This window comes from Gossypium hirsutum, chromosome A01, assembly GCF_007990345.1.
Source record: "Gossypium hirsutum isolate 1008001.06 chromosome A01, Gossypium_hirsutum_v2.1, whole genome shotgun sequence".
Lineage (NCBI taxonomy): Eukaryota > Viridiplantae > Streptophyta > Magnoliopsida > Malvales > Malvaceae > Gossypium > Gossypium hirsutum.
The window spans coordinates 2,540,446-2,556,077 of NC_053424.1; the positions used below are offsets into that span (position 1 = coordinate 2,540,446).

General features: G+C 32.8%; 5 protein-coding genes across 5 annotated transcripts; all 5 read right to left on the reverse strand.

Annotated features, from left to right (window-relative positions):
- Nucleotides 1-1,303: 1,303 nt before the first annotated feature.
- On the reverse strand, nt 1,304-2,759 carry LOC121232283 (uncharacterized). The gene is made up of 2 exons (XM_041117977.1): nt 2,625-2,759; nt 1,304-1,976 (listed from the first exon to the last, which is right to left on the reverse strand). The coding sequence occupies exon 2, from the start codon at nt 1,950-1,952 to the stop codon at nt 1,452-1,454; it is 501 nt and encodes a 166-aa protein (XP_040973911.1). The 5' UTR covers nt 1,953-1,976; nt 2,625-2,759; the 3' UTR covers nt 1,304-1,451.
- Nucleotides 2,760-3,754: 995 nt separating this feature from the next.
- On the reverse strand, nt 3,755-5,328 carry LOC121232285 (transcription termination factor MTERF15, mitochondrial). The gene has a single exon (XM_041117982.1). The coding sequence runs from the start codon at nt 5,064-5,066 to the stop codon at nt 3,861-3,863; it is 1,206 nt and encodes a 401-aa protein (XP_040973916.1). The 5' UTR covers nt 5,067-5,328; the 3' UTR covers nt 3,755-3,860.
- Nucleotides 5,329-7,279: 1,951 nt separating this feature from the next.
- Nucleotides 7,280-8,086, reverse strand: LOC121231307 (uncharacterized). The gene has a single exon (XM_041116509.1). The coding sequence runs from the start codon at nt 8,084-8,086 to the stop codon at nt 7,280-7,282; it is 807 nt and encodes a 268-aa protein (XP_040972443.1).
- A 1,323-nt stretch (nt 8,087-9,409) lies between these two features.
- On the reverse strand, nt 9,410-11,149 carry LOC107936115 (transcription termination factor MTERF15, mitochondrial). The gene has a single exon (XM_016868778.2). The coding sequence runs from the start codon at nt 11,021-11,023 to the stop codon at nt 9,866-9,868; it is 1,158 nt and encodes a 385-aa protein (XP_016724267.2). The 5' UTR covers nt 11,024-11,149; the 3' UTR covers nt 9,410-9,865.
- Nucleotides 11,150-12,823: 1,674 nt separating this feature from the next.
- LOC107936121 (uncharacterized) lies at nt 12,824-15,541 on the reverse strand. The gene is made up of 2 exons (XM_041117990.1): nt 13,615-15,541; nt 12,824-13,126 (listed from the first exon to the last, which is right to left on the reverse strand). The coding sequence occupies exons 1-2, from the start codon at nt 14,620-14,622 to the stop codon at nt 13,097-13,099; spliced, it is 1,038 nt and encodes a 345-aa protein (XP_040973924.1). The 5' UTR covers nt 14,623-15,541; the 3' UTR covers nt 12,824-13,096.
- Nucleotides 15,542-15,632: the final 91 nt, after the last annotated feature.

Sequence of the window (15,632 nt, forward strand, 5' to 3'; positions counted from 1 at the left end):
ATATTTGATATGACCCCAATTTCAATGCTGAATTTACTGATGGAAGATCCGAATAATTTTGGTGCTGTTTTATCTTCTTCTTCTTTTTTATTGTAATCGCTTTTGTGATTAAAAAAATACTAATTTTAGAAATAAATTTTACTTTGATTTTTGCTGTGGAATAACACAACACAATCCTTAATTTGTTTTAAAAAATGTTTATTTTGTTGCTACAATTATGACAAAATATTACCTATGGCAGACAAAATGAAAAATTGTAAGATCACATGTCTCATTGTCTACTAAAAATTCTACATTTTTTTTCTTTATTTTAAAATGGTTAAAATCTAATATAAAATTGAAATCTTATAATCTTATTTAAATTTATATAAAAATATATATAAATTTTAAATTATTCATGTTAGATAAAAGTGTACCCAAATATTTTCTTTTATTTAATTTTTATTTATTTATTATTAATTTATTAAAAATCATTGATGAACCAAAGCTGTGCATGCCTCTCATCAAACATCATCTTATCCTTTGTTTGGTGGCTGACTCAAAGAAGACATTTTTAATGACTTTGCCTCCTCCTCTTCCTCCTCCTTCTCCTTCTCCTTCTCCTTCTCCTTCTCCTTCTCCTTCTCCTTGAAAATTGTTTTCATATTAAGGAACTAAACTTTACGATTGTTCTTACATCGAAACCTGAACTTTAAACTTTTCAAAATAATATCATAGACTAACTTGAACAAAAAAAATTCAAGCCCTAAGGTGAACGCGGTTACCAAATTCAGAATCTAGCTTAGACAAAAAGAAAATCCAAACCCAATGTGAGAATAATTGCCAAGTAGAGACCTTAAAAAGTGATTTAACCCTGTTTAAAACCAAAATTCGATTAGACCTGATAGTATCAAATATAATACGATTAAAACAACACGAAAAATGCTAATGGTGTGAATATACGACTGTGTTAAATTTTAAATGAATATAAAGGCAACACTTTCGACATTAAATCCCCAAATGTTGAGATTCAGAGTAATTGTATGAATCAATTGAGCTAAACAATACGAAACCGAAAGGGGACTAACAAGGTTGCAAATGAAACTCGTTTCACACTTGCATTTAGAGAAATGAAGATTAACAAAGCTGTAAAACGAAACTCATTACGCGACTACAAACACTAAAATTCGAGCCCCGAACTTACCAAATGCCATCTCGTAAGGCTGACTGTATTACCAAACCAAGATAAACTTCGGGTTATGCTGCATATCAAAGACGCTAATCCGAGACCTATTTAGATGCACTTCAAACCAACAAGACTTAATTAAACAGCAAACATGTTGAGCTTAAGGTTTCATTAATGGAAGAAAATAATACAACTACAACAACTACAACAAGCTTCAGATCAAAAGAATGAACCAAAATCCAGGCGGCACGGCAATAAAAAGGCTAACGCTGCAGTCTACATTAACTCACTTCTCAACATTTTCTTTGTATAGCTTTAAGAGCTCGGGTGCTTTCTTTACGAAACAGTCACCAAACATCCTGATGAACGTCTTCTCCGATGTGTCAAACAATACAGACAATTTAAAGTCATTAACCAAACCTTTTGATGACAATTCTCGAGCAAACAAAGCCCTCGGGACAATCCTCTTCTCTAAACTCCGTGATAAAACACTCGATTGTTTGGCAACGAGAGTCGAACTGTAGCCCATTTTGTTCACCAGAAAATCCATTATAGCCATGATCTTATCTTCCGAAACCGTCATACACAACGGATACCTTCGGAAAGCTTCGTGAATCTCTTGGTCAGACCAACCCCATCTCTTATAAACATCAATCTTCTTATCTAATGTGGATTTGGTCATTGATTTCATAGCGAAAACCACATCGAGAAACTTCTTCCTCGAAGTATCGATCCCCATTCTTTTGACCTCCTCAACAATCTCCTCAAGTCGAACCGGATTAAACATAAGTGTTCTAGGCTTACGATGAAGCTGCAAAAGAATATTCGTTTCGGGGACTCCAATTCCTCTCAAAATATTCATATTCGGAAGCAAATTCTTTTCGAAATCGGATACAAGAATACCAGCAAATCGTTTTATAGACTTAACAGCCTTATCATCAGATTGAAACAAGTTCCTAAGTAAATTAAATGAAGGGATAATTCGTTTCTCTAAACTAGCTCTCAACAATGTAGGATAATCACTCAAGAGCTTAGCAAGCTCAGGCCTTGAAAAACCTATGGAGTAAAGAAACTCTAATTTGGGCAAAAGGGTTTTCTCAGTATCAGAATGAAGCAATTTTGGTTGTCTTTTGATGAGATTTTTTATTTGGGTCTTCGAAAACCCGTGATTTTCCAGGAAAATAATCAGAGAATCGGGCTTTTCAGGGGTTTCAAAATGAACATAATTTGAAGTCCGTGAAGCCGATTCTGGGGAGAACCCACATTTGTTTATAAGGTATGAAACTGTAAAGGAGTGTTCATTTGAGCTAATGGAGAAGAATCTAAGAGTACTTGATATTTTAATGATTGAAAGATTGAAACTTTGAGAGGAAGCCATGGCTTGCCTCCCATGAAGAAGACTAGTTCTAAAGATGGAATAAAACATGGGAATTGGAACTCAAAAGTCGCACTCACTAACCTCTTTTATGAGACCCCAAAGACAGAATCTGACCTTTCCGGCAAGGAATATGAGAATTGAAGCCCACCGCCAGCGCCGGTTAAACCTCCAAAACCCTCCAATGGTTTTATTCTTAACCCTACTGGGGGCACTGGCTCTGCTTAGATTGTTCAAGCCCAACTTGTTTTATAATCTAATAATTAATATATATTACAAATCGGGTTAAATCCATTTGAGATCCCCAAACTATGGCTCTTATTTTAATTTGGTCCAAAAACGTCAAATCATTAAGATTGAATCTTTAAAATATTAGTATTAGATCAATAAACTCTTTTATCAGTTTCGTCATTAGATTGGACATCAAATTTCAAGTCATAATGTAAAATTTAGCTTTTAACATTTACATTTTTTGTCATTTAGACCTTTATTTTTTTAGCTAAATGAGTATTTTCTTGTTCAGTGTCAAAGGCTTTAAAACTTGTTTTTACATATAAAAAAACACACACGTATTAGGAGTAACATTTTATTTTGCTCCTTATATTTAAAAAATAGATAATTTAATTTTTATAAGTTAGTTTAAAGAGTAAATTTATTTTTTTATTTAAAAATTTATCTATTTGTATTGTTAAAAATAGGTGCAGCCAACAGAATAACCAGATAATGATACATAACATTTCACATATACCTCGTGCTGATATACAATTACAAATTTTTAATAATAAAAATAGATAAAAATTTTAATAAAAAACTAAATTACTTTTTGATCTATCCTAAGAGAACCATTGTTTAGAAAAAAAAAACAATATGCAATCCGTTGTACTTTTACCCATATAAAAATTGAATCTTCTCATTCTCATGCTTGTTTGGTGGCTGGCCCAAAACAATTTTTTATGCCTTCCATTCTTTCTTTTTTTTACTTCTAAAAAGCTTTTTAAAATTTTTAAAAAATCAATTAAAGCCCTCTATTGTTTGCATTGCATTCAATTAAGTCTTTACTTTTAATAAAAAAATTCAATTAAGCCCCTCGATCAAGGCTGCAACTGAAACTCATTTCACAAAACTCATTACACTACTGCATTTCAAACTAATGAGACTTAAATAAACAACAAAGCAAGCAAAATGTTCTCATCAATGGAAGAAAACAATACAGCTAAAAGAGAATGGCTGGTTCCATTAACATATTCAAACTACAACAAGTTGAAGATCAAGATTAATGAACTAAAACCAGACAACACGAACATGAAAAATATCCAAAGCTTAATGCGCCAAAAGTAATTCCTTTGGTCCTAATCTGCAATTTAATACATCCAACAAAATACTAATGCTGCAGCCTATAGTGACTTTTTTTTTTTCTTCGTATAGTATCAAGAGCTCGGGTGCTATGTTTACAAAACGGTTCACAAACACCTTCTCCGATGTGTCGAACAATGCAGACAATGTTAAGTTACTAACCAAACCTAGTGATAACAATTCTCGAGCAAATAAAGCCCTTGGGACAATCCTCTTCTCTAAGCTTTGACTGAAAATACTCGGTTGTTTAGCAACGAGATTCGAATGATAGCCCATTTTGTTCACGAGAAAGTCCATTATAGCCATGATCTTATCCTCTGAAGCAGTAACACACGACGGATACCTTTGAAAAGCTTCACGAATCTCTTGGTCCGACCAACCCCATCTCCTATATACATCAAATTTCTTCTCTAGTGTGGATTTGCTCATTGATGTCAAAGCAATAACCGCAGCAATAAACTTCGTCGTTGAAGAATCAATCCCCATTCCTTTGACTTCCTCCACAATCTCCTTAAGCCGAACCGGTTTAAACAAAAGCGCTCTAGGCTGACAGTTAAGCAGCATAAGGATATTCGATTCAGGGACTCCAACTCCTCTCAAAACATTCATATTCGGATACAAATACGACTCGGAATCATAGACAAGAATACCAGTATATCGTTTTATAGCCTTGATAGTCTTATCATGAGATTGAAACAAGTTCCTGAGTAAATTAAATGAGGGGATGATTTGTTTCTCTAAACTAGATATCAACAGACGAGGATAGTTACTCAAGAGTTTAGCAAGCTCAGGCCTTGAAAAACCTATAGAGTAAAGAAACTCTAATTTGGGCGAAAGGGTTTTCTCAGCATCAACAACAAGCAACATTGGCTGTCTTTTGATGAGAATTAGGATTTGGGTATTCGAGAACCCATGATTTTCCAGGAAAGTAATCAGAGAATCAGGCTTTTCAGGGGTTTTAAAATGAACATAATTTGAAGCCCGAGAAGCCATTTCTGGGGAGAACCCACATCTGTTTATAAGGTATGAAGCCGCAAATGAGTGTGCATTTGAGCTATTGGAGAAAAATCTAAGACCACTTGATTGTTTAAAGATTAAAAGATTGGAACTTTGAGAGGCTGCAATGGTTTGCCTCCCATGAACAAAACCAGTTCTAATGGTGAAATAAAACATAGGAATTGGAGCTCAAGAATCTCACTCACTAACCTCTTGACGTGCCCTAAAGATGAAAACAGATTTTTTTTCCAGCGGAAAATGAGTGAACTGAAGCTCGGTGCCGGCGCCCGTAAAACATCTAAAACCCCCCACGAAATGGGTATTTTCCTGTATGGAGGCGGGGGGACCCTGTTCGAGCGGTTCAATGACAAAGGATTTAAGCCCAACTTGATTTATGCTCCATTAAGTAATATATGTTGTATCTAGAGGGTTAATTTCATTATACGTTCCCAAATCATGGCCCATACTTTTAATTGGGTCCATTAGCTTTAAAACATTTTAATTGAACCCTTAATGTATCATTATTGAATCAAACATTTCCTTTTGTTAGTGTGATCAATAAATTGAGAGTTAAATGCTAACTCAAATTTTACACATATATATACACACGAGTTAAATTATAAATATGTGTATACTTGTCGCAACAACTGTTTAGATCTGACATGTTGAAGAAATAGCCCTTCTAAGTTTCAGTGATCGTGATTTTTTTTAACACGTTAGATCTAAATTGCAACCCTACATATAATCTAAACATTATCCTACTGTTGTGAAAAATAGGAATAAATCTCAAAACTATAAATGAACTTGACATAATGACTGATTTGGTAATCCACATTTACATAAAAATCATTTTAACTCTTCATTTAATTTTTTCACCTCATTTATCACTTGAACTTGCGTTGTTTGTCAAATCACCCCAAAATAGATGAAAAAGCTAATCTTTGTTAAAAAATATGTGTATGTCATATTAACAATTAATTACTTTTTTTAAATAATAAATTATTAAAAAGTATAACAATTTATTTAATAAAAATAATAATATTCTATAATTTGCATAATTTTTTAAAAAAATTTAATTAATTTTCCCATCTATTTCGGAGTGTTTTAACAAAAAAAAAGAAGAAGCTAATTTAAGGGTTAAAGAGTAAAAAATTTTAAAAATGATTTTTTTATAAAGTTAGAGGACCAAATAAGTTATTATATTAATAAACTTTTACCTAATATGTATTTTTTTATATATAATATTTTTTAACAAAATGCCTAGAACTATTCATAATCTATCCCCAACCCATAAATAGAAAAATAATGTATTTCAACACACTCGAACAGACAGCCTATTGCATTGATAACAATGGTTATATCAATCGAATTAAGACTCAACTGGCTCCAATATGCAATTATTTATATACAATGAAACTTTGACTTTGATTTATATATATATACATGAAACTTTATTTTTAATTCAATTGTATAAATTTAAAAAAATAAATACACTAAACTATTTTTTACATCGAATAAATATACGGGAGAAAAATCCACTTGCACCAATGTAAAACTTAAATAATTTTACACTATTTCGTAACTTTTTATTCAATTGATAGTTGATTCATCAATATGAAAAGTATTTTATTGATTTATATTGGACGTCATCTCGTAAAGGTCACTGTATGAACCAGTAAAGCTAAACTCCAGGTTCAACTTGCATCAAAGACACTAATTCGAGACCGTGTAGATGCAGAACAAATAAAAGACGCTAATAAGGCTGCAAATGAAACTCATTACACTGTTGCACTTCAAACCAATGGGACTTAAATAAACAGCAAGTCAAGCAAATTGTTGAGCTTAAGCTTCATCAATGGAGGAAAGGTATACAGCTATAAAAACATAACAAGAAGTTTCAGACCAAAGTAATGAACTGAAACAAGGCAACATGACACCAAAAAAAATCCAAATCTTAACGCGCCAAAAGCAATTGCTTTGGTCATCATGGGCAACTTAGCACATCCTACAAAATACTAATGCTGCAGCCTATGCTAACTCACTTTCTAATTTTTTTTTTCTGAAATCTGAAGTTTTTCTTTGTAAAGCTTCAAGAGCTCGGGTGCTTTGTTTGCGAAGCGGTCAATACACATCCTAATGAACACCTTTTCCGAATTGTCAAACAATACAGACAATTTAATTTCATTAACCAAACCTTGCGATATCAATTCTCGAGCGAACAATGCCCTCGGCATAATCCTCTTCTCTAAACTCCGTGTTAAGAAACTCGGTTGTTTGGCAATGAGAGTCGAACTGTAGCCCATTTTGTTCACCAGAAAATCCATTGTAGCCACGATCTTATCCTCCAAAACCGTCATACACAACGGATACCTCCTGAAAGCTTCGTTAATCTATTGGTCAGACCAACCCCATCGCCTATAAACATCAATCTTCTTCTCTAATGTGGATTTGGTCATTGATCTCAAAGCACGAACCGCAATGAGAAGCTTCTTCGTCGAAGAATCAATCCCCATTCTTTTGATTTCCTCCACAATCTCCTTAAGCCGAACCGGATTAAACAAAAGCGCTCTAGGCTGACAGTTAAGCAGCATAAGGATATTTGATTCGGGGACTCCAATTCCTCTTTTATTCATATTCGGACACAAATACGACTCGGAATCATAGACAAGAATACCAGTATATCGTTTTATAGCCTTGACAGTCTTATCATGAGATTGAAACAAGTTCCTGAGTAAATTAAATGAAGGGATAATTTGTTTCTTTAAACTAGATTTCAGTAGAAGAGGGTAGCTACTCAAGAGTTTGGCAAGCTCAGGCCTTGAAAAACCTATAGAGTAAAGAAACTCCAATTTGGGCAAAAGGGTTTTCTCAGTATCAGAAAGAAGCAAAGTAGGCTGTCTTTTGATGAGATTTGCGATTTGGGTTTGTGAAAACCCATGATTTTCCAGGAAAACAATCAGAGAATCAGGCTTTTCAGGGGTTTCAAAATGAACAAAATTTGAAACCCGAGAAGCCAATTCTGGGGAGAACCCACACTTGCTCAAAAGGTATAAAACCGTAAATGAGTGTCCATTTGAGCTATTGGAGAATAATCTAAGACCAATTGATCGTTTAAAGATGAAAAGATTGGAACTTTGAGAGGCTGCAATGGTTTGCTTCCCATGAAGAAAACTAGTTCTAAAGATGAAATAAAACATAGGAATAAGAGCTCACTCACTAACCTCTTGATTTGCCCTAAAGATAGAATCGGATTTTCTAGCGGAAAATGAGTGAACTGAAGCTCTGTGCCAGCGCCGGTAAAACATTTAAACCCCAAACCCCTCCCCACACCCCCCCCGGGGGCGAAATGGGTAGTTAGGCGGGGGCGACCTTGCTCGGGTGGTTCAATGTGAAAGGCTTTAAGCCCAACTTGCTTTATGCTCCATTAAGTAATATATGTTGTATACAGAGGGTTAATTTCATCATACGTCCCTAAATCATTGCCCATACTTTTAATTGGGTCCATTAGCTTTAAAATATTTTAATTGAGCCCTTAAAGTATCGGTATCAAATGAAAAAATTCCATTTGTTAGTGTCATCATTAAATTGAGCGTTAAATGCTAACTCAAATTTAACGTGGAGGATATATAAAACACACAAGTCAAATTACAAATACGTGTATACTTGTCACAATAACTGTTTGAATCTGACATATTGAAAAAATAACCCTCCTAAATTTTAGTGATAGTGACTTTTTTAACACTGTAGATTTAAACTGTTTACATGATTCCTACACACATGTTTTAAAAAAACAAACTCTGCGTCTAATCCAAACTAGCATTTTAAGCCTAAGGACCAACTAAAATCTAGATGATAATTTGAGGGTCTATGATGGAATTAACCCTACATATAATCTAAACAGTACCCAAAAATAAGGATAAGTGTCAAAACTATAAATGAATTTGGCATAATAATTCATTTTTCCCTCCGACTTTATATAAAAGAACATTTTAGTATTTTATTTAATTTTTCGTCTCTTTTATCACAAACAATTTTGCTGACGTGACATTGACATCCACGTAATAGTACACGTGTATGTCAAATTAACAATTAATTACTTTTTAAAAAATATTAAAAAATATTAGAAAAATTATGACAAATATTTAATAATAAAAACTATAATATTATTCTATAGCTTGCAAAATTTTTAAAATATTTTTATTAATTGCTGACATTAACATGTGGAATGCCACATCAATATGCAATTATTTATACACAACGAAACTTTGATTGTGATTCATATATATATATATGAAATTTTAATTTTAATTCAATTGTATACCTTTAGAGAAATAAATTTATCAATTTATTTTTATATAGAAAAAATATAACGAAAAAGAATTCACTTACATCGATGTAAAACTTAAATGATTTTACATCATTTCATAACTCTATATACAATGAATATTTTAACAATCATTTCACAGCTTTATATACAATAAATATTTTAACAATCCAACATCATAAGTTAGAGTCATCCATATGAAAAGTATTTCATTGATTCATATTGGACGCCATCTCGTAAAGGTGATTGTATGAACCAGCAAAACTAAGCTTCGGCTTCGACTTGCATCAAAGACAGTAATTCGAGTCAGTTTACATGCAGAAAAAACAAAAGACACTAGTAAGGCTGAAAATGGAACTCGTTACACTATTGCACTTCAAACCAATGGGACTTAAATAAACAGCAAGTCAAGCAAATTGTCGAGCTTAAGGTTCATCAATGGAAGAAAGGAATACAGCTACAAAATCATGGCTGCTTCCATTGACAAATTCCAACTACAAGAAGTTTCAGACCAAAGTAATGAACTGAAACAAGGCAACATGACACGAAAAAAATCCAAATCTTAACGCGCCAAAAGCAATTCCTTTGGTCTCCGTGGGCAACTTAGCACATCCTACAAAATACGAATGCTGCAGCCTATGCTAACTCACTTCTATGTTTTTTTTTTTTCTGAAATCTTAATTTTTTCTTTGTAAAGCTTCAAGAGATCGGGTGCTTTGTTTACGAAACGGTCAACAAGCATCCTAATGAACACCTTTTCCGATGTGTCAAACAATGCAGACAATTTAAATTCATTAACCAAACCTTGTGATATCAATTCTCGAGCAAACAATGCCCTCGGCATAATCCTCTTCTCTAAGCTCCGTGTTAAGAAACTCGGTTGTTTGGCAATGTGAGTCGAGCTGTAGCCCATTTTGTTCACCAGAAAATCCATTGTAAACATGATCTTATCCTCTGAAACCGTCATACACAATGGATACCTCCGGAAAGCTTCGTTAATCTCTTGGTCAGACCAACCCCATCTCCTATAAACGTCAATCTTCTTCTCTAATGTGGATTTACTCATTGATCTGAAAGCGTAAACCGCAACAAGAAACTTCTTCCTCGAAGAATCAATCCCCATTCTTTTGACTTCCTCCACAATCTCCTTAAGCCGAACCGGATTAAACAAAAGCGATCTAGGCTGACAGTTCAGCAGCGCAAGGATATTCGATTCGGGGACTCCAATTCCTCTCAAAACATTCAAATTCGGATACAAATACGACTCAGAATCATAGGCAAGAACACCGGTATATCGTTTTATAGCCTTTATAGTCTTACCATGAGATTGAAACAAGTTCCTAAGTAAATCAAAAGAAGGGATAATTTGTTTCTCTAAACTAGATGTCAACAGACGAGGATAGTTACTCAAGAGTTTAGCAAGCTCAGGCCTTGAAAAACCTATAGAGTAAAGAAACTCTAATTTGGGCGAAAGGGATTTCTCAGCATCAAGAACAAGCAACAGTGGCTGTCTTTTGATGAGATTTACGATTTGGGTATTGGAGAACCCATGGTTTTCCAGGAAAGCAATCAGAGAATCAGGCTTTGCAGGACTTTCAAAATGAACATAATGTGAAACCCGAGAAGCCATTTCTGGGGAGAACCCACATTTGTTTATAAGGTATGAAGCTGCAAATGAGTATCCATTTGAGCTATTGGAGAAAAATCTAAGACCACTTGATTGTTTAAAGATTAAAAGATTGGAATTTTGAGAAGCTGCAATGGTTTGCCTCCCATGAGCAAAACTAGTTCTAATTATGAAATAAAACATAGGAACTGGAGCTCACGAATCTCACTCACTAACCTCTTGACGTGCCCTAAAGATAAAATCTGAATTCTTCCCGGCGGAAAATGAGTGAACTGAAGCCCAGTGCCCGGTGAAACCTCCAAAAACCAATTGGGTATTTTCTTGTTCAGTGAGAAAGGCTTTAAGCCCAACTTGTTTTATGCTCCAGTAAGCAATATATAGGATTAATTTCACTAAACGTCCTTGAACGATGACATGTATTTTAAATTGGTTCATAATCTTCAAAATATTTTAATCAAATTCTTAAAATATCAATATCACATCAGTCAGATCTTTTTTTTCAGTCTCGCCAATGGATTGAGCATTAAATGACAATTCATATATAACTTGGAATATATATAAAACAAATGGATCAAATTGCAAATGTGTATATTTATTATTTTAACTATTTAGGATTGATGTGTTAAAAAAATTAGTTCTGGTAAATTTTAAAGATATCATCTGCTTCTCTAACTTCAAATCAAGTATCAAAACCTAAAACCGATGCTTTTTTTATCACTAAAAAGAAAAAAAACCCAAAATCAGTCCAATCATCATGCAATTTTCTTTGAATGGCTTGAATTATAATATCATTCTCATTGCTTTCATTCTCTTTTTATTTTTGCAATTTTACATTTTTGTTGTGTGGAATGATTTCAAGTTTTTATTTTTTTAAATTTATATTTATTTCATTTCAAGGCTTGAAAAATGGTATTTTAAGAGGAAGAAAATGAAGTTGTTCAGGAAAGAGGCTGAAATAGCCATTCAGCATCCCCTTTACGAAAGGCTATTCAACGATTTTGAATAACAGGGTAGGAATCAATCATTCGACGTTTAAAGAATTTAATGAACCAAATAGTTGCTTCATTGTAGCGCGTGAAATAAAGATAGAATGGAATGGCCATTCCATCGAACCACATGGCGTAAATTAATTTGGTATAATTACTCATTTAGTCCTCTACCTTTACATAAAAATCATTTTAACCCTATATTTAATTTTTTACCTCCTTCATCATTTGAACTTGCATTATTTGTCAAATCACCAAAAAAAATAAAAAGAACGACTATTTTGTCAAATCAAACATGGCGTAATTGAACTTGACATAATGACTCATCTAGTCCTCCACCTTTACATAAAAATCATTTTAACCCTCTATTTATTTTTTTTTGCCTCTTTTATTATTTGAATTTGCGTTATTTATCAAATCACCTCAAAATGAATAAAAAAATAACCTCTGTTAACTTTGTTGACATAAAATTAGCATTCACCTAACAATTCATATATATGTCATATAAACAATCAATCACTTTTTTAAAAATAATAAAAATTATTAAAAATTATAAAATTTTATTTAATAATAAAAATTATAATAATATTTTATAACTTGCAGAATTTTTTAAAAATTCAATTAGTTACTGATCTAACATCTATTTCGGAGTATTTTGACAAAAAAAACACTAGTTTAACGGTTAAAAGAATAAAAAATTTAAATGAAAAGCTAAAATGATTTGTTTTATAAATTTGGAGGATCAAATAAGTTATTATACTAATAAACTTTTATTCCATATGCAATTTTTTTTAAAACAATCTCATTATAGATTCTGCTCATATTTCTCCTTTTAACATAACACCTAAAATTACTCATAACCCAACCTTACTCATAAATTAAAAAATAATGCACTTTAAGACACTCAAACCTATATCATTTTACATTGACAACAATTCTCATACCAATCAAGCTAATACTTAATCGACTCCAATAAGCAATTATTCATACACTATGAAATTTTGAATTTGGTTTAAATATATATATATCGGAAATTTTAGTTTTAATTCAATTGTACACATTTCAATAAATACATCAATTTAGATGAACCACTTACATCGATGTAAAACATAAATGGTTTTACACAATTCCGTAACTTCTTATACAATTAATATTTTAACAATCCAATATCATAAGTTCGATTCATCCATATGAAAAGTATTTCATTGATTTATGTTGGACACCATCTTGTAAAGGTGACTGTATGAACCAGCAAAGCTAAACTCCGGCTTCAACTTGTATCAAAGACAGTGATTCGAATCTGCTTACATGCAGAAAAAACAAAAGACACTAATAAGGCTGCCAATGAAACTCATTACACTATTGCACTTCAAACCAATGAGACTTAAATTAACAGCAAGTCAAGCAAAATGTTGAGCTTAAGCTTCATCAATGGAAGTAAGGAATACAGCTACAAAAACATGGCTGCTTCCATTGACAAATTCCAACTACAAGAAGTTTCAGACCAAAATAATGAACTGAAACAAGACAACGGGACATGAAAAAAATCCAAATGTTAACGTGCTAAAAGTAATTCCTTTGGTCTTCATGAGCAACTTAGCACATCCTACATAATAGTAATGCAGCAGCCTATCCTAACTCACTTCTATTTTTTTTTTCTGAAATCTTAAGTTTTTCTTTGTAAAGCTTCAAGAGGTCGGCTGCTTTGTTTACGAAACGGTCTACAAACATCCTAATGAACACCTTTTCCGATGTGTCGAACAATACAGACAATGTTAAGTTACTAACCAAACCCAGTGACAACAATTCTCGAGCAAACAAAGCCCTCGGAACAATCCTCTTTAAGCTCCGACCTAAAACACTTGATTGTTTGGCAATAAGAGTCGAATTGTAGCCCATTTTGTTCACAAGAAAGTCCATTATAGCCATGATCTTATCCTCCGAAACCTCAATACACGACGGATACCTTTGAAAAGCTTCATGAATCTCTTGGTCCGACCAACCCCATCTCCTATATACATCAAATTTCCTCTCTAGTGTGGATTTGCTCATTGATGTCAAAGCAATAACCGCAGCAAGAAACTTCTTCGTTGAAGAATTAATTCCCATTACTTTGACTTCCTCCACAATCTCCTTAAGCCTAACCGGATTATACAAAAATGTTCGAGGATAACGGTTAAGCAGCACAAGGATATTTGATTCAGGGACTCCATTCCCTCTCAAAACATTCATATTCGGATACAAATATGACTTGGAATCATAGACAAGAATACCAGCAAATCGTTTTATAGCCTTGATAGTCTTATCATCGGATTGAAACAAATCCCTCAGTAAATTAAACGAAGGGATAATTTGTTTCTTTAAACTATATTTCAGTAGATGGGGATGGCTACTCAAGAGTTTAGCAAGCTCAGGCCTTGAAAAACCTACAGAGTAAAGAAACTCTAATTTGGGCAAAAGGGTTTTCTCAGTATCAGAAAGAAGCAAAGTCGGCTCTCTTTTGATGAGTTTTACGATTTGGGTTTGTGAAAACCCATGATTTTCCAGGAAAACAATCAGAGAATCAGGCTTTTCAGGGGTTTCAAAATGAACAAAATTTGAAACCCGAGAAGCCATTTCTGGGGAGAACCCACATTTGTTTATAAGGTATGAAACCATAAATGAGTGTCCATTTGAGCTATTGGAGAATAATCTAAGACCAATTGATCGTTTAAAGATTAAAAGATTGGAACTTTGAGAGGCTGCAATGGTTTGCCTCCCATGAACAAAACTAGTTCTAATGATGAAATAAAACATAGGAATTGGAGCTCAAGAATCTAACTCACTAACCTCTTGACGTGCCCTAAAGATGAAATCTGACTTTTTTTCCGGCGGAAAATGAGTGAACTGAAGCTCAGTGCCGGCGCCGGTGAAACCTCCAAAAAACCTCAAATGGGTATTTCTGTTCAGTGTCAAAGGCTTAATGCCCAACTTGTTTTATGCTTCAGTAAGCAATATATAGGATTAATTTCAGTAGACATCCTTAAACTATAACACATATTTTAAATTGATTCATAAACTTCATAACATTTTAATTAAGTTCTTAAAATATCAAGATCATATCAGTCAGATTTTCTTTTTTCAGTCTCGCCAGTAGATTGAACATTAAATGACAAATCAAATATAACTTGGAACATATATAAAATAAATGAATCAAACTGCAAACGTGTGTATATTTATCACTTGAACTATTTAGAATTGATGTGTTAAAAAAATTAATTCTCCTAAATTTTAAAGATATCATCCGCATTTCTAATAAGTACACATGTTTATCTCTTGCATTAGGAATCACGTTGCATTTTGCTCCCTACATTAAAAAAATAAATAAATTAATCTTTATACATTAGATTAAAGAGTAAATTTATCATTTTTGTTAAAAAAATTCATCCATTTATATTGTTAAAAACGAGTGTAACTGACAGAATAATCAGACAGTGACACATGACATGCCACATATACCTCGTGTTGATGTACAGTTATCAATTTTTTAATAATAGAAATAGATAAATTTTTAATAGAAAGACTAATTTACTCTTTTAACTAACGTATAAAGACTTATTTATCCAATATGCAATTATTTATACGCAATGAAACCTTGAATTTATTTTTATATTGAAAAAATATTATGGGAAAAATCCACATACACCAATATAAAACTTAAATGATTTATATTGATACATCCATATGAAAAGTATTTCATTGAAAGATTCATCCTAATAAAAGGATCCCTCGTTAAAAGATACATCTATTTGATATATATTAGATTC

What these genes read in the sequence shown, in the direction of transcription:
- LOC121231307 (XM_041116509.1), bottom strand. Translation starts at nt 8,086, where the DNA reads ATGTTTTATTTCATCTTTAGAACTAGTTTTCTTCATGGGAAGCAAACC.
- LOC107936115 (XM_016868778.2), bottom strand. Translation starts at nt 11,023, where the DNA reads ATGTTTTATTTCATAATTAGAACTAGTTTTGCTCATGGGAGGCAAACC.
- LOC121232283 (XM_041117977.1), bottom strand. Translation starts at nt 1,952, where the DNA reads ATGTTTAATCCGGTTCGACTTGAGGAGATTGTTGAGGAGGTCAAAAGA.
- LOC121232285 (XM_041117982.1), bottom strand. Translation starts at nt 5,066, where the DNA reads ATGTTTTATTTCACCATTAGAACTGGTTTTGTTCATGGGAGGCAAACC.
- LOC107936121 (XM_041117990.1), bottom strand. Translation starts at nt 14,622, where the DNA reads ATGTTTTATTTCATCATTAGAACTAGTTTTGTTCATGGGAGGCAAACC. An exon ending in AATTGTTGTCACTGGGTTTG is followed by an intron (nt 13,127 to 13,614) that starts GTTAGTAACTTA and finishes GCATGTAAGCAG; the next exon opens with ATTCGAATCACTGTCTTTGA.